At 39.2% G+C, this 16,791-nt stretch overlaps 1 protein-coding gene across 3 annotated transcripts in view; it reads left to right on the top strand.

Moving 5' to 3' along the window:
• The window catches only part of PEX5L (peroxisomal biogenesis factor 5 like), a 350,959-nt gene that overhangs the window by 199,839 nt on the left and 134,329 nt on the right, over positions 1 to 16,791 (top strand). For all 3 annotated transcript variants that reach the window (XM_089675554.1, XM_089675556.1, XM_089675555.1), the window contains 2 exons: positions 8,377 to 8,586; positions 14,891 to 15,014. In XM_089675554.1, the coding sequence (XP_089531680.1) occupies positions 8,377 to 8,586; positions 14,891 to 15,014 (334 nt within the window). The remainder of the gene's footprint in view (positions 1 to 8,376; positions 8,587 to 14,890; positions 15,015 to 16,791) is intronic.

Raw genomic sequence — 16,791 nt, 5'->3', positions numbered from 1 at the left:
TTGACTCAACACAATCTGCAATAGCAGGCTAAACAAGGGAGTGGCCTCAAAGTCCATCACCCAAAAAGTCAAAATGCACAAATAGAGATAGCTCAGGCATGTGCTTTGGAGCTCACCAAATTCAATGATCAGAGTCTACCTAGGAAGGATTTTTGGATGACTAGGGTTACAAAAAAAGGAGAGCTGGAGGAAAACTGTGGGGAGAAAAATGAATACGACAAGAAGTCGTATGTGCAAGTTTGTGTGTAATGTGCATGGTTAATTAAAACAGCTACAAACACCACAATGTTTAAAAAAAAAAAATTATTCCTGTGTGCATCGTCCCCAGATCTGCCCAGGCTTTTTCCCTCTGTCACACTTTTATTTTATGAAGGTCTTTCCATGTATTGTCATTACTTTAGATCACTACACATCTTGTTCAATTAAATATTAGGGTTCAACAATTCTAAATATATAAAATGCATGAAAGAATTTCCTTATTTTTAACTCATTTACTAAACAAATTATTTTAGAATGGCTCAAGGACTTTTGTGTTCATTTCAAACATGCAGTAAGTTTGGAAAAATAAAAAATTGCTTCCTTCAGACCTAACTGGGTGTCTGAGATAAACACAGGTTTGCAGACCTTTTAAAAATGACTCCACTATTAAATTGGTCCCTAAGTGTATTTGTTTTGGGGATAAAAGAAAGTGCAAAATAATGTTGCATTATTCTTAAATAGACCTTATTCAGCATAAACAAGAAAACAGCAGCTTAGTAAAATGTTAGATCGTTATGTACTGATGAGGTTCTCAAGCAACTAGGCAAACTTTTCACTCACATTCTATAAACTTTAGTGCCTAGGTCATAATTAGTGTACTTTTCGCAAGCATAATTCTTTCATTTATCAGTTTTGGCAGTATAAATTGTTTATCACTGCAGATATTCCATTCACATTAATTACAACAGTGACTTTGTAACGCAGAGACAGGTCATAGTTTTAATCAATACAAGTTTGTACAAGATGACAGATATTCAACTGTAGTGTTTAATCCTTTCATCAGAGCCATTTTTGCATTTTATTTGCATACATGTTGCGCATTTTAGGGCTGAAGATTAGTTTCCACCCCTAAAGTATTATATATTTTCTGAGAGCAGAGACCCCAGAGAATGAAATGGCAATAGCTGAAATTTTGTTAAGACACACAATATTAGTGCCACTGTTTATTAAACCCATAGATTTAGTAAAATAAATATTACCCATTTTTTCAGAAAATATAAAAGATGAGATGAATAAATATATGTCAAACATGTCAAGCCTTGAAACAAATTGTGTGCGCCTGTGAAACAGTGACAAATTATGATGCCCAAAGTTGTTCATTCATAACACTTTAAAAGCCCATACATTCATCAATTTGGAGTTTAACTGAATGTGAATATTGCCCCAGCATTATTGGGCATATGTGTAGAGCAGTAGTCGTTTTTGTATGTAGGCATACCCAGTGTTGTAAGCATGGAAGTGGGGGGGGGGGCATTAAAAATATTTTTGGATTTTGTTTTGTAATGATTTAACTTTTTTTTACTTAACTTTTTTGCTTCCCGCAAACACTCTCAATGGCTGTCATAAATTTCGGGAAGAAGTCAGGTGTGGTGTGTCATAGTGCATGTGTGAAAATGGTCAGGAGGCTTTACACATGAATCATTTAAAAGCAGTAGATTCCAGGTCCCCTTGCTCAGGGATTCCCTCAGGCAACTGGGTGAAGAGGAGAATTCATCTGGGGTCTGAAGCGGTACACCAGGAGGGCTGGAGATCTCTCCAAGAAGGGAATCTTTGTCTGTTGGCTTGTATATAGTTGTTAAGGAATTGTCCTCAAATTTCAGTTTCCTTGGGTATCCCATACACCCCTCAACCCTAGCCAAGTTTAATACCCCTAATAAAAATACAAAAAAAAACAAGCTCAAGGAACTGTGTACTGATTCCAAAACCCCAAACTTCAGCGACTCCTAAGGGGGCAGTGCTACATTAATAAAGCCCTTTATCATCATTGATGTGTTGGTGTGTCGCTGGGTCCAGTTACAGGGTGGATCATCACTGGAAACAGTAAGGAAACCCAATACTTACCAGCAGCCTCTAAAATAAGAAGATGCAGAACAAGGAGCCAATTAGATTATGCAATGGCAAGAACCATTGCCAATAGGACGATAAAGCATAGTGACAGAGAGACAAGCTTATCACTGTGCTACTTCTCCTTTTACTGTCCAGTCAGTAGGTGGGGTGGGCCCAAATTAACCTGGGCTTAAAAGAAGTGGGTTAAATGATGCTGGCCATCAGACTAAGGACATCTAATGCCAAAAAAGAATACTACAGGAAATCTCTGAATTGAAGCTAAATATTGAAGCAAAAGCTGGTTTTCTAATTTAATCTTTTATAGGGCTATTCATTTTTATTGTGTTTTTTTTTCAACTGGCATTCTACTATAATAATGCTTTATAATTATACATATATATTTGTTTTACTAAAAATGCATGTACTTCTTTTTTATGCATACATTTTGTAGTAGCAGTAGAATTAGTAGTAGCGTCACATCTGGTGTCTGCTTTTTTTTGGAAAAGTGCAGTTTTAAATAGGAGGCAGTTGGTATTTTACAGATGTTAATATTGACACAAACATGCTTAAGTTTTCATTTAAAATTTAACATATATATATATATATTTAAACCCTTTTAGACCCTACCCTTACTATAAACCTGGACTATATAAATATAATATTGATGCTCTCTGAGAGACAATTCTATTTTAAACGTAACTGCTACCCTTCAGCATAATACTGATTAAAACATTTTGAGTACATGCAAAGGATGGTGTAATGTAATTCCTTTCTGCTGATTAGGTGACCAAATCACGAACCCTCTCTGCAAGTACACAATGTTAGGATGACTTGCTGGTTCTTGAAATTATCCTAATGCTGAGTCATGTGGCAAAGTTCTCTATTAACATACATGATGATATGTGACAGAGGACTCCGCTTGCTGGGTTTCATGTTATTACTAAACAAAGTATAACAAATAAATGCATAACATTAGCTTGTTTATTAATACATTTATATTGGGCTGTAAGTAATGCATTATGTTTAGCCTGTATGTTTCCTTTAATAAATTAGGATTTATCCTCTCTGCAGCTATATTAAGTTCAGCAAGCAGCAGGCCACTCGGATATAGTTTGCGGAGTGTCATGCACAATGAACATGGTAATAGCCCAGTGATCATAGTAATAGTCATGTACAGCAGTCTGGAAGTCTGTTTTGGTCCCAGGGGATAGGTAAATAGACTGTTTTATAATGACACATTTAAATAAGCTCAGTTTGGCTAATATGGATGGACATGAATTTGTTTAACTTGCATGAATTAATAATAACTGTGGCATGTAATCACACAATTATTTTACTGGAATCTACTGCACTACGATGCCCCAAATGACCAAGACCAGCTGCTTTCAGTGTCTGCGAAAAAGTGTTATGTTTACATGTTTCATTTCCTGCACCATTGGATGCCAAGACTTGTCAAGAATCCAGATGGATTAGGCATTTGCTGGAACAGCTAATATTGCTTTTAAACGATTCTAGCTTATTCATCCCAAGTTATATATCCCAACATTAATGACCAGTTGAATTAATTAAAAATACATTCTACATTTGCACATACATTGCTGTAATATGAGTACCATAATGATAGATCTGTTTTCTAGGGTTACTTATAAAACAGCCATTGCATGTTTTGTTAAAGCTGGACTCTAGACATGCAACTAAATACACATTTTATATATAAGATACTTTGTTACCTGCTGACTGATTTTGTTCAGACAGTCTTGTGACCCAATAACTCTCACCAGACAGTAGAACCAGGTACTGAATCACCACTGCAGCAGCAGCACAGTTTGGCCCTGTGTATATTCCTAGGCTGCTGATATGGTGTTGAAGAAGCAGCAGCTTGATCAGTCATCACACTTCTTCCTGTACTTCATTCTTTTGAGAATGTTCAGTTCTAGTATGTTTGCATACTGCAGAGCCTTGCTGGCTCCTACTGCTAAAGAAATGGAAAACGACACTCTTCCTGCGCTTGGGGAGTTGGCCCAAAAGGCGTTGATGGGCTACAGTCAAAACTTGACCTTTATGGAGTGTACTTGCCTTGCTGCCCTCACAAGACTGGGGGGTCTGGGAGCACTGAAGTAATGATAAACAAACAGAGGGTGCACTGGCCTAGTGCATTATCCTTTAAAAATATATTTATTGTATAAAGGTAAGTATTATACTCACAAAGTCATAAAAGGTACACATTCATCTCATGAGTACAGCACAAACAGATCGCAAAACATCAAGAAGTAAAGAAACGATGGAACATTCACAGGCTGACGCGTTTCAAGGATTTATCCTCTTCCTCAGAGCCTATGGCTCCTACTGCTGGCTCTACCTCTCTAAGTCGTACGTCATAGTCTAGCCATAGATGGATCAAAATTCAGCCAGTTCAGCAGAGAACAGCCAAATTGTGATCCTTGTGTGGCCGTCTCAGTTCAACAGAAGATCGTTCAATCGACTTTGTCAAACGGGAATGCTAGAAAATATTTACCGATCAGTGACTGCAGCCATTGATCAGTGCATTCTGACAGTGGAGATGCCCATCGTCTGAAAACAATGTCCCGGGAGATGGAATTCCTCCATCTACCTTGCTTGTGCGCTTGGAGGAATCTGCTTGTTTCCTCCAAAAACGACTCATGTATGACCAGCTTTATTCCTACTGTACAGCAATTACAGAAAGCTGACAACAAGACAGATTCAGGTGTTTTTGCCAGCTGTAAAAATACAATGCATAATTTTAACTGGATCTATTACCATAATAAATGGTGGCATAGGAGTATAAAAAGTCAATATCAATATCATAAGGGAAGTACAGACACATGCATACCATTTGCTTTAGATAATCACAGACATTAATGCTAGGGATAGGAGAAGATGCTACCAAGCACTACTTATTATTATTATTATTACTACGAGTTTATATAGCGCCAAAGGGTTTGCTCAGCGCTGTACAATAGGGGGGACAAAACATGGCACAGTACAACAACAACAAACAATGTACGAGGGGTAAGAGGGCCCTACTCTTACGAGCTTACAATCTAGGAGGGAGGGGGTAAAAGGTACAGTAGGAAGTGGCTGAGGGGGATGAAGTGGTGGGAGGAATGAGGGAGGATGGCCGTTAGGTGAGGGTGGGGTAGGCTTCCCTGAAGAGATGGGTTTTGAGGGAGCGCCTGAATGTGAATAGGGAAGGCGACAGTCTGATGGATTGGGGCAGTGAGTTCCAGAGGATGGGGGAGGACCTGGAGAAGTCCTGCAGTCGTGCATGGGAGGAGGAGACCAGGGAGCAGGATAGAAGGAGGTCCTGTGAGGAGCGAAGGGTACGGGTAGGGTGGTACTTGGTGATAAGGTTGGTGAGGTAGTCAGGGGCAGTGTTGTGAACGGCTTTGTAGGTCAGGGTTAGTAGTTTAAATTTGATGCGTTGGGCAATCGGGAGCCAGTGGAGGGAGAGGCAGAGGGGGGTGGCAGAGGTGGAGCGGGTGGTGAGGTGGATGAGTCTGGCAGCTGAGTTCAGGATGGTCTGGAGCGGGGAGAGCCTGCACTTGGGTAGGCCAGTGAGGAGGGAGTTGCAGTAGTCAAGGCGTGAGATGATGAGGGAGTGTACTAGAAGTTTGGTGGTGTCTGGGGTGAGGAAGGAGCATATCTTGGCAATGTTGCGAAGATGGAGCCTGCATGTGTTTGTGAGTGATTTGACATGCGGTTGGAGGGAGAGGTTCGCGTCAAGAATGACGCCAAGGACTTTGGCTTGCGGGGCGGAAGTGATAGTGGAGTTGTTGGTGATGATGGATAGGATGGGGGGGGGGGTGTTGGCAGGGGGAAAGACGAGAAGCTCGGTTTTGGAGAGGTTGAGCTTGAGGAAGTGTAGCGACATCCAGTCTGAGATGTCATTTAGGAGGTGAGTGATGCGGGCGGAGATAGTGGGGGTGAGGTGAGGGGTGGAGAGGTAGATATGGGTGTCGTCAGCATAGAGGTGATAGTTGAAGCCGTGAGATTGTATGAGTTTGCCCAGGGAGGAGGTGTAGATGGAGAAGAGAAGGGGTCCAAGGACAGAGCCTTGGGGGACCCCAACAGAGAGGGGGAGGGAGGGGGAGGTGGCACCATTGTAGGTGACACTGAAGGAGCGTCGGGATAGGTAGGATGAGAACCAAGAGAGAGCAGTATCTCCGATGCCAAGGGAGAGTAGTTTATTAAGGAGGAGGGGGTGGTCAACTGTGTCGAAGGCCGCAGAGAGGTCCAGGAGAAGGAGGACAGAGTAGTCGCCCTTGGCTTTGGCGTTGAGTATGTCGTTAGTGATTTTGAGGAGGGCAGTTTCAGTGGAGTGTAGGGGACGGAAGCTGGACTGTAGAGGGTCAAGGACCATTACCACTACTTGACCATTTACTATTCCTGTCTATAGTTATTGGCTTTTTGTAAAATTCTGTGTGCCCTTAGATCCTTTGGGGACTACTAACAATATGATGCCCCTAAAGAAAAACAAGTTGCCCCCTTTATTTTTGTATAAATATTTCTTTATAAAAAAAACTGTGAATGAGAAATATTTGGTTTTCTTTACAAATGTATATACTGTATAGTGAACACAGCAATGCTTTGTAAAGACTGTGGATTATACTGACCACTTCGGATGGCTGTGGATCATATTGACTTCGGATGGCAGTAGCTGTGTGGTTCTTTATCTAGGGTGTCAATGTAAAGGGGTTTATGTGATTTCTAGATATTTTGGACAGCATGTTGATCAATAAATTGCATGACAGGTTTCTGTGGTACAATCAAAATGATGGGGTTGAGTGTAGGACGCAAGGAATGGTTGACTCCTACAATGCAGTGTGCACCGGATGTGAAGGATAAGCATTGAGCACACTTTCTGGTGTGTAAGAAGTGGAGAGAGATTGTAGAACAAGTAATTATGTGGGACTTCATAACGGTGCCATATACATTTCTGTGCCACTATAGACTATTCTTTTAGAGAGTTGCATTTCCTGCATTGTATTATCAAGCTCAGTGCTACATGGCTCCTTTAAAGTGCTATCAAACCCACAACAGTAAAACCAGCCTGTATACGCAGTAAAGCATGCTTGTTATACTCACTGTGGAACCTAAGGGGTTAATCCTCTGCATTGTGTTAAAAGTCAGTTTGATCCTGACTTCTCTGCCCCTCCTCTTCTTCAACTGTTCACTCTGATAAGACAGACTGAACCCATAGCCCTTCTGCACATGCTCAGTTTAGTGTGTATTGCTAGAGAGGGTTTTTTTTCAACTTGGAAGAGTGCATGTGATCAGCACAGGGCCAACCAGCACTGTCCAGACAGAGATCAGGGGTTTTGCATCCTCCTAGAGCAGAAAGAAAACTCCTCCTACAACCTTTAACCTGTGCTCAGCTGAAGTCACAAGACTGTACTAACTGCTGATGAGAAAAGGTATTTAGCAGTTTATATTTACTAAATTGCACTTCCATGTTGTGTGTACTGTGGGAGACCAGATATAGTGAATGCAGGGTCCTGGGCTTAGTAACACTTTAAGTGCGATATCATTGTCTGCTATATAAGAGTACAAAAATATTTTTGGGTTAGAGGTTTGCTGCTGTAGAGGATTGATATTATTGATTGGCGCTTTCTTTTCTTATTTTTTGATATAAGAGTACAAGTTTCAAATTATTTGTCACCTGATTGAAGTTTGGTTAATGCTAATTAATGCTAATTAGTGCACTACATTTATCTGAATACAGGGTCCATATATGTATTCTGATCTGATTATACAGACTTGCGTAAAGAACATGAGCATCAGGGAAGTTGGGAGGATGCCATTGCTGACCTTCTGAAAATGTTAGTTGCTTAGTTATAATTGGCTTTAATAGATTCTGAGCCACTGACCTGGGAAAAGCATATCACAACTAAAATCAAAACTACTGGTACTTGAGTACTGAATCCACTAAATCAATATGAAGACCAGGCAAATGAAATAAATCAGGAATAGAAGCTTACATATTTCCCTCAGAACAGGTTTCCTATTTAAAAAATATTCTATGATTAAACATATTAGGCAGACATTGGTGTGGCACAATGTAAATGGGTAAATGTTGGACAAAATGGAATTTGTTATTGATTTCACATTATTGATGTAAAAGTAAAAAAAACCTTATCTACACCTCGTATTGCACCTCATATTTTACATTGCCATAGATTATTATACTGACTGGTAAACATTATTAAGTGAATAAATAAATAAAATGATCATTGGAACTTTTAGGCTAATTTATTTTTCATCCTTTGACAGTGTTATCACCAGGACTGGATCTTCTAGATCTAAGTGAACCAATTATTCCAACCCAGAGTAAAGCGAAAAAGTCAGAACCTGCTCTGAAAGGGGAATCTTCCAAAGGACAGTCCATTAAAAAGAAAGTGGATGAAACAGACCTCATCAAATCTGAAGCTGAGCGAAGCACAAAAATTGTAAAAATTCCAGAAAAATCATCTTTGGATTTAGGTAATGTTTGCATTACTATTTATTTATATACTGTTCATACGTATTTTATGTATTTCTGTGGTTATTCTCTAACTTATTAACATGTTTTTGGCAACTTATTTCTAGTTAATCAAGTAGTATGTTGGCTTGATCTCATGACCTGAAATTAAGAAAAAAAAAGTCAAAATACTATGAGTGATTGGCGTTTAGACTCTTTATTTAAGGACCAGATCATAAAGCTATATCCAATTGCCTGGCACTATTCATCTACATTAAAAATAAAAAATAAAAATCTGCATTTTATGTGATTTAAGGTTGTATCCGTGAATGCCAAACACAATTGAAGAGAAATGAAAAATACAAATAAAAATTACAAACAAATAACAAATGATGGGTTACATAAAATAGTCTGAGGTCTCACTTTTAGATTCCATCTCAGCAAGAGCTGACTTGTAGACAAAAGGTCACAAGTATTTCAGGTATTTCAAGACTGCATATACGGTAAATCTACTATTACAAGGTAAGAATAGATACTGCAAATCTTAGTCTGTATAACCAATCCAATATAGTTTACTGCCTTCATTTTGGTTCTGATTTGTGTTTCTGATCAAAATGAGCTGTATAGATTTTTACAATGTGTTTTAAATGACTGTAAAGGTTCCAAATTTTTTTATAATAACATGTTATACTTACCTGTTCTGTGCAATGGTTTTGCACAGAGCAGGCCAAATCCTCCTCTTCTCAGGTCTCCTGCCTGCACTCCAGGCCACTCCCCCCTGCTGAATGCTACCAGAGCACTTGTGTGTGCTCACTCCCGAGTCACCTCTGTGTGTCTATGAGACGCACAGAGCATGGCTCAGTCCTGCCTCCCTTCCCTCCTCACTGGCAGTGTTTGACAGCAGCAGGAGCCAATGGCTTAAAAACGCTTGAAAAAGCCTGAAAACAACGCTTTAAAAAACACTTTAAAAAATACACTCAAGTGTGAATGTAGTCTTAAAGTGATTCTAAAGGCTTATTTTTTTAAAACAAAAAATAACAAACATGTTATACTTACCTGCTGTGTGCAGTGGTTTTGCACAGAGCAGCCCAGAGCCTCCTCTTCTCGGGTCCCCCACTGGCACTCCTGGCCCCTCCCTCCTGTTGGGTGCTCCACAGAAAGCATCTTGCTATGGGGATACCAGCTGCTCTGTGTATCCATTCACACATGGAGCCGCGGCTCGGCCCTGCCCCCTCTCTTTTTTTCATTGGCTCATTGGCTGTGATTGACAGCGGTGGGAGCCAATGGCTCCCACTTCTGTCTAAGCCAATGAGAAGAAGGAATCCCAGGATAGCCGAGACTCCAGTGCACATCGCTGGATCAAGAAAGGGCTTAAGTATCAGGGGGGACTGGGGGGGATGCTGCACAGAGAAGGTTTTTTACCTTCATGCATAAAATGCATGGAGGTAAAAACCCTTGACCCTTTAGAACCACTTTAAGAATGTTCCTAGTGAAAACATTTTTTGTACGTTTTGGGTAGACTGGGACAAGGATAGAACTTTTGTGAGGTTTTTGTCTTTGTTCCCCGGGGGGAGATCAAACCTTTTGTTGTGTCCTGTTACCATTGTCGCCGGACCAGAAAATGAGGGTTGGTTGTCATGAAAACAAGGGGTGAAGGGAAATTTCTAGTACTCTGGCCAGTGTTTCCATATATTTTGATGACAACAGGACGCACAAAAAAACCTGATCAGGTATTAACCAATTACTTCTTAAAAATAAAAATACATTTTGGCTAAAGATACTTATTAAGATAAAAATGAGAGATATTTGTACAGACAAATAATGGGGCAACAGAACAATTTGCAAAGATTATGGGCACTTATGCCCTGGGTGCCATAACTAGAAGGGTATTTTGGCCCAAAAAGGTCAGTCTACATGAACAAGCTTGGGAAATGCCTTAACATTAACACACTTTGCCTGTAGATACTGCACTCAGCAGTCCCAGTTTACTTCTGTTATTCATCCCAGCAGGTCTAACCCCAGGTACGTGGACATAGACATGTATTCCAGGCATGGCACTCATGTGTACATGGCTTTCAAATCTGAAATTATAGCATTTTCTCTGTCTTTAGTGCTATGCATTGTAAAATAATGTTAATGATAGGCTAAAAAGATAATTAAGTTCTAGCATTTCAGGCTGTTCTTTATTTTATGGTATAGTGGAAGATCCTATCCCTCTTGTATTGAACTGTATTGTTGCTGTATTGTCTCCCGTTATATTGTAAAGATTTTGAGCAAACTGTTGGCGCTATATAAATCCTGTATAATAATAATAATATAATAAGATCAATAACCTACAACAAAGTTAGTAACCTGTTCTTGCTTTTAGCAGTATTGCATGGTAAGTAACAGATGCAGCTAAACATCACCATTCCTTGCAGCTCCTAGCAGCAACTATTATCCATTTTATTACATGTACTTGTAACAGCCTACATTACACGGTGACCCTCTCTATTTTTTGTGCAGTCAGCCAAAGTAGGCTCTTTAGCAGTATGATACTTGACTGTTAATTAAAATTTAGTGCACATTTCTCTTTGCTTTTTCAGTCATTTCTCTTTTCAACTAATTCACTCTCCTCAGATAAAAGTATCTGAAATAGCCTGTGATTTGATTTAAACCTGCCACTTCCTTATTGTAGTAAAGTTTGCATTCATCTTTAAAACAGGTTCCAAAGGGTATATGCACATTCCTTTTTTATTAGTAGGTGACCTAAAAGAACCTAAATCTAGTGCGCTCAGTATGAAATATCAACTTTCAGCTTCAAATTCAGAGCTCTAAGACACACTCCATATAAAGTATAGCTTTCTAAATGGTCAGTCAGGAGTGCTGCAGTACACTAAAGCAACCCATAGGTGATCTGATTTTCTTTTCTTCCGCCACAGGTGGAAGGAATTAAAATCACTTTATTCCCCCATCAACACAGTCAGTATTGATGGGAGAATGTCTTCCACAGTGCTATTGTGTTTTTCCAGCAGGGGGTGGGGGAGTTTTACCCGCTGGCAAAACACAATTACTGCTAGCAGCTATAGTCGCTGGCAGTAATTGCATGTCTGTTGACCAAATCTATAGATTATGACATATAATATTTCTCTGATATGATTTGGTAAGTGAAGAGTTCTTACCCAGAAGTGAAAGGTTTAACACAACAACCAAAATTACTTGGTGAATAGGATGGAGGTCTAAACTAGGATGGAGGTCTAAACTAACACAAACAAACTATCTAGTTACATAAAATAAACATTATTAAGAAAGCTCGAACATATTACAAAATACAAACAGTGAGACAGAAAAGACATAAGACAAACATTTAGATATAAGTGCAAGGGATATATTCCATAATTTCCATGGAACTGGACATACAAGTTCCATTCCCTTCCCCTGGTGTTCCAAAGAGAGCTTCTCCCTCTCTAGTGTCCATAGTTATAGGCCTCTCCTCCATTAATTTTCATGGAGTATCTCTGATTGGTTGGCAAATCAATTCCCTTTCATAATTAGCTAACTTCAAATCCCCTGTATCTAGCATATACCAGCCCCCTCTAAGGCAAATCTTGGCCCACCCTTTATGGAATTTAAGCATGCCAGTTCATGACCTTTTCCTGGAAAACTAAGTATTCATGAACAGCTGGTCACCTTCATTGCATATCTAAATGAGATATCCTTTGAAGTGCATATTTGTGAAGCCAACGGGTTTGTCCCATTGTTACATAAACTAACTCTGGCACCAAACTGTATGAAAGAGGATTCTAAGCAAAGACTTCTGTTATACAGTAAAGAAGGTGTAATTAATAGAATATTCCCTTTGGCAACTGTGGTATCTATAGAACAGGAATTGATTGGAAGACATATTGCACACCCAGACTGATACAGCTCTAACTGAAATATATTCATAATTACAATATTATTTACAGTGTTTAATGGAGATTTCACATAAACTCATTATCTAACAATGTCGAAAAATCTAACAGGCTGGTTGTGCTCAAGTCAAACGATGGATTGACTTGGAAACAATCAGCCTGTCCATACATGGATCGAATTTCAGTCAGTTCCTCCTGAACTGGCCAAAGTTCAATCCATGTGTGGTCTGCTTTAGGCTGGCCATACATGCAGACTGAATGAGGAAAGATAGCTCAATTGACCAGTCTATGCTAAACAGCATGGATGGCGAAATCTGCCCTGCCAGCTATTGTATTCAGCAGCTCTGACACCCACAGCAGTCTGAGTACCTGAAAAGTGACTGCACCTGATAGCATGTAGTCAATGTTCTTCTGAGAATTTTACAACCGGATCACTTGATTTTTAAATTGACTTTTGTCAAGCTAGGTGTTGCCAGCAGGACCACCCATAGCTCAAATTTCAGGAGGAATCAGCCAAAATCTGAGCCATGTGTGGCTAGCTTAAGCAGTGGTCCTGTCAGAGCTCAAGTTTCATTGTTGAAAGTAATAATTTCGATGCTCAGCTTTCAGAATTGCTAAGAAGTATAAAACGTTTATTTGCAGTCAGATCTTAGGGGTCTTTTTATAAATGTTTTTACACAGCTTTAACCGAAGAGTTGAACATATATCTAATTGGATTCAATAGGGAAAATGCGTAAATCCTGGGTTAAAGTTGTGTGAATTTTTATATAAAAACATTTAAAAATAGACCTTCAGTTTTAAAGTAGCTATAGCGGCAAAAGTGTTTTTTATTTTGGATAAAGTAAAGAGGGATTATAACCCGTCAGACTGATTTCTCATCTGTTTCCCATTGCGGAGATCTAATTTCCTGTCCCATAGCCAAAACAAGAAATTAGAGGAAATCCCTCCAAAGTTCTGTCAACAGAACTAGTGTACCCATAGGAATATTTCCCCCTCTATTCCTGTTCTGGTGACAACACAAAATTTGGGATATTCATTTACATTCACTTTCAATGATAATGGTCCCCAGGATAAACAGAGGGGCTGAATCTAACGGGGATACAGGGAGCACTAGAAGCCTGACATTTGAATCCCTCTCCACTCCATCAAAGTTAAAAAAAAATGGTTTGTCGATAGTTACAGTATACTGTAAGTTAACTTAAATACAGTAAGCTAGTGATGGATCATTTAGTAAGTTTGCTCATTTCCCCTCTTCTATACTAATCTGTGGATGACTGTCTTGGCTGAGTGAGCTAGGGTAAAAAAGGATTGTGTGAACAGTTAGTGCTCTTTCCAATGGATAGCTAGGGGATAGTAAAACAGGCAGATGAACCATGGTTTAAAGTGTTACTAAACCCACAACAGTAAAATCAGTCTGTATATGCAGTAAAGCATGCTTGTTATACTCCCTGTGGAACCTAAGGGGTTAATCCTCTGCATTGTATAAAAAGGCCGTTGACCCTGACTTCTCTGCTCCTCCTCTTGTTCAAATGTCCACGTCTTATCTCCTGATAAGACATTCTGGACTATGGCCATTCTGTACATGCTCAGTTTGGTGTGTATTGCTAGAGAGGGTTTTTTTTTCAAGAGAGTGCATGTGATCAGCACAGGGCCAATCAGTACTGTCCTGACAGAGATCAGGGGTTTTGCATCCTCCTAGAGAAGAAAGAAAACGCCTCCTACAAGCTTTAACCAGTGCTCTGCTGGACAATGATAGAAGTCACAGGACTGCTCTAAATGCTGATGAGACATTTTATTTATCAGTTTATATTTACTTAAATAATTGCACTGCCATGTTCTCTGTACTGTGGGAGACCAGATATAGTGAGTGCAGGGTCCTGCAATTTAAAATAAAAGTTAAAAAAAAAATAAGAATAGAGGCAGTAGCACCTCCTGAATGACTGTCAGCTGCTGCTATATCACCCTCTGAAAAGTGATCACTTTTTACAGGGAGGTGAGCAGTACTGCTAATATGAATGACATCTTCCATTAGTTTTCCAGTAGGATCTCTGAGGGTACCATTCAAATCTTGTGTTTCTCACAAGCATGAGAAGTGCCATGCTAGGATGCTGTAATCCACCAGCATGGTTATCTGACAGTGCCTGGCAGTGGTTTACCATATAGCATTATGACTTTGCAGGTAACAGTTAAACATGCTTTCAGCTACACACACAAGTTTTTAATATTTACATTGTATAAAACACATTTGGATATGTTGAGAAACACCAGTGAAGAGCAGTGCAATGTTTCTGGTTTATCAATGTATGTAGTTTATAATGCTATGTTATACTTTCTATTCAGTTAACAAAACATGTCCCATTCCTGAATGCCATATTAAATAAAAGGAGTTGTTTTTTATTTGTCTTTTGTGTGAAGATCTCTTGCTTACTTTTAGCCCACATTCAGACGCAGCTGGAAAAGTGGGGTGATGGGTGTTTTCGAGGAGATAAAAGCAGTGAGTGTCATCGGGGCTTGGATAGAAAATCATCATCTAAGGAATCATCTAAAGAACTCTTATGGTAAATTCTTTCTGTTCTCTAATAGAAAAAGCAAGCCTTTAAGTATTCAAATGATAGACTGCAGATGCAAATGAACTCTGCTTTAAGGAACATTTTGCAAAAAAAAGAGAGCATATTTTAAAAAGTTGTTCTCTTGTCTTTTATTATGTCATCATATCATAAAGTGGATTACAAAGCCTTTGTACAACAACTGATTAAAAATGGAAACCAGTTAAATGTTTGCCTTGATTTTTTAATTAGCACTATAAAGGCTGGTGTCCAGTTGGTTGCTGTCGCCAATGTGAACATTTTATTTTAACAGCAACAAACATTGTAAGCAGACCTCAAACCCCCTATATTTATATAACAGGAAATAAATATCTCTTTTTTCAAATTTACATCTGAAAAACTCTAGAGACCACTACTGTAAGAATATAAACTTTACAGGGCTACCACGGAGGTTCAAATATGAAAAAAAAACCAGAAAATGATATATCTATTTGCAGTCAACTGCCTAACAAACATTTTTATTTGTAGAATAGTTTTAAAGACACACAAAACATATTAAAAACATAGGTATATTTATTAAAAACAAGTTCTACCCTATACGATCCTTCTAATTGAAAAAATCCATTTTTGTATCTGTTCTGGACATTAATAATGAAAAATGTATAGTAAAGCAACTCCTATCCTCATATTGATTAGTGGTTCCAAATTAACCACATGCCGCCCAGCCACTGTAGATGTACGACGGCAGGGCGGTACGGCTGGGCAAAACCACGTTTTAAAATGTGTAGTTTTAAAACAGGCCGCCGCCCTACCTGTCCTGCCGATCACAGCCACGGATGTCAGTTGCCAGGTCACAGCCAGTCGTTACCGGCTATGTCCTGGCGATCGGTGGCAATCGCTGACAGAGAGCACAGCTGCAGTAGCTGTGCTTTCTGTCAGTTCCCTGACAGCTCCAGGACACACTGATCGGGACAGAAGAGTTTCTCTCTCCCAATCAGTGGTGTTCCCTACAGTACACACCCCCGCCCCCTAGTAAAACACTCCCCTCAGACAGTTAACCCTTTCCCTGAATAATAAACTTAACCCCTTCCTCCCCAGTGCCATTAGTACAGTGTCAGTGTTTTTATTTTTGCACTGATCACTGTATTGGTGTCACTGGGGATGTCAGTGACCCCAAGTCAGTACCCCTCAATGTCAGAATGTCCGCCGCAGTCCCGCAGTCCCGCCATAAGCCGCTGATCGCCGCCATTATTAGTATAAAAAAAAATTAAAAATCCCAGTATCTTTCCCACCATTTGTAAACGCTATAACTTTCATGTAAACCAATTAATTTACACGTACTGGATATTTTTTTTAGCAAAGACATGTCGCAGAATGCATTTTGGCAGACATTTATGACTAAATTAGATTTTTAAATTTTTGTTTTACTGGACATATTTTATAGCAAAAAGTCCAAAATATTGTTTTTTTTTCCTCAAAATTGTCAGCCTTTTTTTTATAGCGCAAAAAATAAAAACCGCACAGGCGATCAAATACCACCGAAATAAAGCTCAATTTGTGGGGAAAAAAAGGATGAAAATTTCATTTATGTACCGTATTGCATGACCGTGCAATTGTCTGTTAAACTAGCGCAGTGCTGTATAGCAAAAAAATGGTGTAAATTGCAGTATCTATACCATAGCTTGTAGATGCTATAACTTTCACACAAAGCAATCAATATACACTTATTGGGATTTTTTTCACCAAAAACATGTAGCAGAATACATTTTGGCCTAAATTTATAAGTAAC

This window comes from Staurois parvus, unplaced genomic scaffold (assembly GCF_062004578.1).
Source record: "Staurois parvus isolate SC_StPar_1 unplaced genomic scaffold, SC_StPar_1.0 ptg000155l, whole genome shotgun sequence".
NCBI classification, from domain to species: domain Eukaryota; kingdom Metazoa; phylum Chordata; class Amphibia; order Anura; family Ranidae; genus Staurois; species Staurois parvus.
Note: the sequence above shows the minus strand (reverse complement) of the source record. Positions and strands in the feature narration are given on the sequence as shown.